General features: G+C 44.2%; 1 protein-coding gene across 1 annotated transcript in view; it reads left to right on the top strand.

Annotated features, from left to right (window-relative positions):
- Window positions 1-1,912: 1,912 nt before the first annotated feature.
- LOC135221090 (small ribosomal subunit protein mS29-like) overlaps window positions 1,913-7,379 on the top strand; it is a 79,014-nt gene continuing 73,547 nt past the window's right edge. Inside the window, exon 1 of the mRNA XM_064258887.1 lies at window positions 1,913-2,068. Coding sequence (XP_064114957.1) covers window positions 1,928-2,068 — 141 coding nt within the window. The 5' untranslated portion in view covers window positions 1,913-1,927. The remainder of the gene's footprint in view (window positions 2,069-7,379) is intronic.

Here is a 7,379-nt window from a genome sequence, read left to right as displayed (position 1 = left end):
GATGATCGTGTAACTGAGACCAGGTTGGACTGTCAGGCATTTCTTCCTTCGGGACTGAATCGCCTTTTTGCTCCTCGCTCCTTTCTCCTGGCACCAGAAGCTCGAGTCAGGAGTTGATTCGCTGACGACGTTGGGTTGCGTTGATACACCCCCAAGGTTTGCTTAGATTGAATCGCCCAGGCAATCCAGACACTCATCCTTCAGCGAAGAATAGTGCCTTATGGTCTTCAGGGTACAGCCTATCTGTCCTTGATTCGTCTGACTGGTCAACTGGTCGTCACCTGACTTTAGTACAGACGGACTGACTGTGCATGTCCAGATCGAAGCTTTCAATATGGAACTTAGACGTAGTCTGAAGTTCTTGATGTCAAAGCATTCGAACCTCTCCTACCTGTTAACTTCTTGCATGTGATCAGGAAGGCCTTCTTCTAACCACCCTAGATACGACAAAGAGGGTTAGTGAAATTTTAAGCCATCGTCACAAGTTTTGGCTTTAGAGACAAGGCGGTGTGCTCTCTAAGCCTTCCGTTGTGGCCTAAGAATGGAAACCCGTTTTGTCCTTGGGCCAGGAGCTTGGAAGCAAGGATGGCACAAGTTAGTGGGGGCAGGAGCCAGAGAGAGTCCGTGCCCTGTCGGGTCTCTCAAGTTTTATCTACATAAAACTCAAGAAAGTCGAAGTCATTCAGGCAATCTGCAGTGTTCCGAAAAAGACCAGACTTGCCCTTATCGAAGAACACCCTGGCTTTAGTGTTAAGGAGTTCTTTTAAAAATGCTCCTTCATTGTGTTTGCACAAAGATTTGAAATCTTTTTATCTGAATGCTCACGAGGTGAGGGCGCGGCCTCGGAAGCATTTCAACAGAGCATGGCACTTAGCAACATCCTGAGTACCATGTTTTAGCGAAGCAACTCTGTGTTCACTTCACACTCCCTGCGAGATGTGAAGATGGCATATGAGATCTGCTGCTCGCTAGGGACCATACGTGTCTGCAGACACAATCTTGGGGGCAAGAAGTACCACTCATCCTATCCTGTAGAAAATGGTTAGGAAGAGCTCTTAATTTAGTTGTTGAGTCGCCGACAACGGCGACTTCTTAACTCTTAAGCCTTAGTTAAAACACCTTAACTTTGGCTAGGTTGGTCAGGTGGTGATATATATATATATAGTATATATATATATATATATATATATATATATATATATATATATATATATATTTATTTTACTTCTTGAACCCTCATGGTATGGTCAATATGGTCTAGTCACGTCGTGGTCTCGCCCCTGTTGACAGATCATCTGGAGTGCACCAGCTATATAGGTCTCTACGCTGGCAACTCTAGTAGCACAAGCAGACTACGTGGCAGTAACCACGAAGCCAGCTATGCTAACAGGTGGAACCAAGATGTAAATCATCTGCATGCATTTGTTTCCCAAAATCCTTCTATTCTGTCCCTTCCCACCTCCAAAGGTGGGATTCAGCTATATATATATCTGACAGGTAAGTTTCATGAACAAAATGATATTGTTATGATACAATAAAGTTTGTTCATACTTACCTGGCAGATATATATAATCAAGTACCCACCCACCTCCCCTCAGGGGACAGTGGAAATAAAAATTATGAATAGAAAATGGGAATGGTTCCTGATACCGCCCTAACAGCGGCGGGAATGGGTACTAACCACCTGGCCGACCACTGCGTGTGTCGGAAGTTTTTAAAATTCTGTCGGACTTCAGAAAATACAGCTATTTATATATCTGCCAGGTAAGTATGAACAAACTTTATTGTATCATAACAATATCATTTTCTTATCTAACCCCCATATAAGGGAAAAGCTGAGGTAAAGATATTTATTATGGTGGTGATATTGTTGTTTGTTTTAACAGTTTAAATTCTTCATTAGAAATTTTAGTTTGCAGTATTTTTTATGACTTTTTACATCACATGTACTATATTCTCAGGTCCTGTAGGTGGGATTCAACTTATCAAGAATCATGGATCTTCATGCTACAGCACATTGGCTGAAGTGGAGGGTATTTCAGCTCCACGGACTTTTGTTCAGCAACCAGTAAGTTATTTTTTTAAGATATGAAAGCTTATAGGTAATTCTTTGTGCTTTCTATCTGTATCTTTTGCATATCTTGTCTCCCAAAACACTGTAATATACATCTAAGTGTGAATCTGCTAAATTTACCCAGCATTGTTGTATGCTCATTTTGAGTACTATATAGTGAATGTAACCATGTGCTGTAATTAGGAAAAAAAATTACAATAGGTTATTTCTTCAAACAAATTCATCATTACTATAGTAACCACTTTTGTGGTCTTCAAGTGTTCTCAGACACTGCAAACTTAAGTCCAGAGGATTATCATTAACTAGTGTGTAAGCTGTTGTTGGACACCCCAGTAACATCCATCATTGGTGTCACTTATGGAACTGAGAGAAGGAAAACACTGAGGGGCTAGGAAGCAGGAACTCTGTTTATGAGTGATGGGTTTGTACAAAAGGGATTTTGACGTAGGAAAAATCTATTTCTGGGCAAAGGACCCGTGTAGCCCAGTGAAATAGGTTCCTTTAGCACTATTTCTAAGGTAATTTTAAATAAAAAAAAATTTTGTGATTCATCCAATCCCATCATTCATTGTGCCTGAATCTCAAATGTAGGGGAGAGATTTAAATTGTTGATTGCCCTGGGGTGATAACTGACAAGGGGAGAATTCAGAAGTGTTTTTGATGACTGAATAGTTCAGGGACCACCATTCACAGAAGACGGCTGCTAATAGCAGTGGAAGTCTTTAGTCCTGAGGATGCCATGAGTGAATAAAACAAATGCAGGAAGATTTAAGAAGATGATTATGATGGCACCTGTCAACCCTCCCTAATAGGTAAATTTTGGCCTGCTCCAACTACTAGTCCCACCAAATAAGTATTTTTATTTATACATTGAAACAGTAAATTATCATGGGTTTAGAAGAAAAGAAGAGGAAAGTAGGTATAAAAACAACAAGAAAAGAGTTAGGATCAGCATTCATTTAACCAGAAAGCTTATAAGGGGCCTTATTCCATTTACCTTAGATATTTTGTGTATGAAAGATGAGTTTCATACATTCAACTTCCTTGACAGATATATACTTAGCCAAGACTCCGTCTTCTCTGACAGAAATTCGAATTTCGCGGCACACGCTACAGGTAGGTAGGTCAGGTGATCTACCGTCCCGCCGCTGGGTGGCAGGAATAGGAACCATTACCTTCTAGAACCAGATTTTTCTCTGTCGCCGTATTGTAAACAACCGTTTGCGGTTACCTACCTGACTTGATTTCATGTTTCATCGGCCATTTTTTTTCGATCTTCTGGGCTGTCTTTTGCAGGGAAGTACTGGGTCTTTGGTTCGGCATACGCTTTTATTAACTTTTTAATAAAAATTGACTTCGAAAATTTCGAAGAATTTATGAAGTGTAACTACCGAAGTTTTTGGTAGACACTCATATAGTTTGCAAGAAAGGGAAATATTAATATTTATTCATTAATACGTGTAATAAGTGTTAGAACTTGATTGAGGAAATATAAAACTCTAACTTCCTACTTTAGGAAGTCAGAAAAGCATATAACTTTTTACGCTTCCTTTAGAAGCTTTAATAGCTCTCGTGCTAGCGAGCAGTTAGAGTAGAGTATTAAAAGTAATAGTAGTTTTGGCATCCTCATCTCCTTCTTACTCCACAGAATCTACAAATTAATAAATTTGAAGATAAATGGATGTAGCTCAAAATGCGAGCTCTTATAAGGTAAGAAGTGAATTTAGTGTTCCCAGTGCAGTGGAGGGTGCGTTCTGATCGGCTCTGTTTCTCTCCCAGGTCTAGACCGCTTCCAAGCTCCCTGGCCCAGAGGAGAAGTTAAGTCGAAAGCCTTACGGAGGTTATGGAGAATCCCCACCGATCAGGCGTCCCCTCGGTAGGATCTGTAGAACGTCCCAGACTGCCAAGTTCGCCATTGGAAAGGCGTCCTAAAATAGTGGAGGGTGCGTCCGATCGGCTCTGTCTCGCTCTCAGGCCTAGATCTCTTCCAAGCTCACAAGCCCAGAGGAGAGGGAAAGTCGAAAGCCTTTCGGAGGTTATGGAGTATCCCCTCCGATCGGGCGTCCCCTCGGCAGGATCTGTAAGACGTCCCAGACTGCCAGGGATAGCCATTGGAAAGGCATCCTTCAAAAAGTGCGTCTCTTCTTCCGTTTCTTCATCTTACGTCCGAAAAGACGAAGAATGTACATGTTTGGAGTTCGGGCGATCTAGCGCGTTCTCTGAAAACTAAGAGAATACTGAGCGCCAACTGGACTACAAGCGAAGAGCCAGCCAGGAAGCAGCGTTCCAACAAGCAAGCGCGAGCCACGTTCCAACAGCCAGCAGCGAGCCGCGTTCCAACAGACTAGCGCAAGCCGCGTTCCTACCGACAAACGCGAGCCACGTTCCAGCAACTGAGCACGAGCCGCATTCCAGAAAATTTTTCTTGGCGCAAGGCGCCTTCAAAGAGAAAACAGACGGCTAGACCGAGGAGCCTTATAGTAGAGTGGCAATCAGAAGGATCCTTCCATTGAACGTTTACGGGCAAGAGGCTCCTAAAAGGAGACTAGTAGGCGCTCGGAACTATCAGGGCGCACGGGACCTTCCACGCAAGCGGAACGTTCCAGGAGCGAGTCTCGTTTCTAGCGTGCGGAACATTCCAGGCGCGCGGAACTATCCAGACGCCAGAATATTCCAAAATCTTCTTTTGAGAGAGAGGTCAGTCGCGAGGCTCCTCTTTGAGTTTTTAACTTGAGCAACTTTCCCCTGGCAAAGGTGCAAGATGTCGCACAGGCAGCCGTCGCTTTTGTCAGAAGGATTCTGATACTAAGAGAAGCCCTTTTTCATTATTCAGAAGACTCCTGTGTTAGGCAGTTCCTCTCAATGCGGACTCTCTCCTTCATTCATGCTCTTCCCTTGTTATGAGGAGGCAAGAGCTTTGGGAGTTTTTTATTAATAAGAATCTCATCGACGTTTGGGTATGATGGCGGATAGGAAATATCTACTTCCTTCCGTAAACCCTAGAGATGAACAGGAATTCTGTCTCTTCCGCGATTTATGAGGAAATCACGAAGATTTAAAGAGTTCCTGGATTAACTTCCTTCCTTAAGGAGATATATATACTCTTTTGTTCATGAAACTTACCTGTCAGATATATATAGCTGTATTTCTGAAGTCCGACAGAATTTTAAAAACTTCCGACACACGCAGTGTCGGCCAGGTGGTTAGTACCCATTCCCGCCGCTGGGAGGCGGGTATCAGGAACCATTCCCATTTTCTATTCATAATTTTTCTGTCGCTGGTGCTGAAAACACCTGTTTTTCAGTACCTCCGTCTTAGGATTTTGGAAACTTCATTGCCACTAAGTATCCTAATTGTCTTTTGATTTATTTACTTGGATTTGTGGGATTTGTGGCTAGGCATACGCTATCTAAATGATTGAATTTGATTCATTTTTGCATAAAATATCTGAATCTAGTTAGGCTAGTTTCAGACGGGGTTGTCTGCAAAGATAGGGTGTGGCTACCGAAAGCTTCGTTAGATCCGCACTTGGTATGTACGAGGGGTATGGGTCTTGCTTCTTTGTTGAGATTTGTCATGTAAGGAGTGTGAGACTTTGGTCTATTCCGTAAGGAAGACGTATGATTCGTATGTACGCAATTAATTCATTAACATGTCTAATTCCGTAAGGAAGACGTATGATTCGTATGTACGCAATTAATCAGTAACTAAAGTCAGGGTAGTTGAACCTGCTAACCTTCCTGTAGACTTTATTTTGCCTAACCCTGTAGTATGGCCTACGGGGGGGGGGGCTATGAATATGTCTACGAGAGGTGCTCGCTCTCCTTCATTGCTGTGAAGTGCTACTTCTGTAATTGTTACTCCTAACCCTGCAGTGTTGCCTTCGGGCCCTAAGCAGTGTCTGTAGAGGAATTGCCCTTTCTCTGATACTCTTTCGATTCGTATCTTAGAATCGAAAGTGCTTGCTTTAGAGAGTAAAAGTGAAGTGCAGAAGTGCAGTGATACCCCTTGTGTAGTGGAGGGTGCGTCAGATCGGCCTCGTTTCGCCTCTAGGCCGGGACTCTGCTTGACTCCCAGGACCTGGGGAGGGAGCATGTCGAAAGCCGAAGGAGGGTTACAAGGAACCCCCACCGATCTGGCGTGCCTTCGGCAGTTACTGATGAAAATCCCCCAGACTGCCAAAAGTGCGTGCGCGTGCACGAATCCTGAAAGTTGCTTCTCGTCCTCTGAAGCGTCCTCTCTCCGTGCAGGGGTTTGGAGCTTTCGGAAGGACTCGCGCCCTCTAAATAGAAGCTTTATAGAAGAGGACGCTTCACGTCCTCTCTCTCTCTCGTTATGCGTTTCAGTGAGAAGTAAGAAGGCGAACGTTCGCCTGAACTCGTGTCCGTCTTTCCACCGAGAAATACGTAAAAGAAGTCATAGTAGCAGGAAGCTTTTGAGAGCGGACGCCTGGGACGCTTCGGATGGACTCCAGGCGCGCGCGAGTGCACGAACCAAGCGCGCTCCGTGCGCGCCAGTGGACGCCGAGCGCGCTCCAGTGGACGCCGAGCGTGCACCAGCGCACGCCAGGTGTGTCGCCTGGCTGAACGTTTCTGTTGAACTCTTCAAGCTCTTGTTTCAGATTTGGGCCTAAAGAATTTTTTACCTCTACCTTCGGTGATACCTTCTACCTCACCTGCAAAGAATGTGAAGTAGGCAGTGCTTCGGAGGAAGCTTAAAGTGAACAGACAACTTCTTCTTCGAAACCCAGCAAGACATCGGGTTTCGTGGGGAATTCAAGAGGTCTCTGTCAATTAATATTGCTTTTCGCATAGGTGGATGGAGTTAAGGAAGATCTCGTTTGCTCTACCGCAACCTTTGCCATTCTGCCAATAAATTTAAGTTGCCACTACCGCAGTCAAGACTTTGCGCTAAGGCAGTACGGGTTATGTAAGGCTCGATGTCCTGCACGTCAGGACTCTCGGCAACGTTCAGTAGGATTCTTGCAAAGGCACTCATCAAAAGGACGCTCTTCAGGAAAGCGCAAGACAGGACTTCCTTTGCCATACTGGTTGGAGAGTTTCTTCCTCTTCCCAGGATAATTTTCCAAGCTTTTTACCCCATCTGAAAGGGTTTTTCAGATGATAGATTTTGTTAGTTTCTAGTCGGGACTGTACGCTGCCGAATTGAACATCGTCGTCCTACTTGCCGTAAGCCCAGTCTCTTTAACAGGATTCTTGCCCCTTCCTCGTTTGAGACGGGAATCGGAAAAATTAAATGCTCGACTCCCTGGATTACGTTTTGTCAATTCAGTGACTTCCCCATT

The sequence above is a fragment of the Macrobrachium nipponense genome, chromosome 2 (genome assembly GCF_015104395.2).
Source record: "Macrobrachium nipponense isolate FS-2020 chromosome 2, ASM1510439v2, whole genome shotgun sequence".
NCBI classification, from domain to species: Eukaryota; Metazoa; Arthropoda; class Malacostraca; order Decapoda; family Palaemonidae; genus Macrobrachium; species Macrobrachium nipponense.
This window is presented reverse-complemented; position numbering and strand designations above follow the sequence as displayed.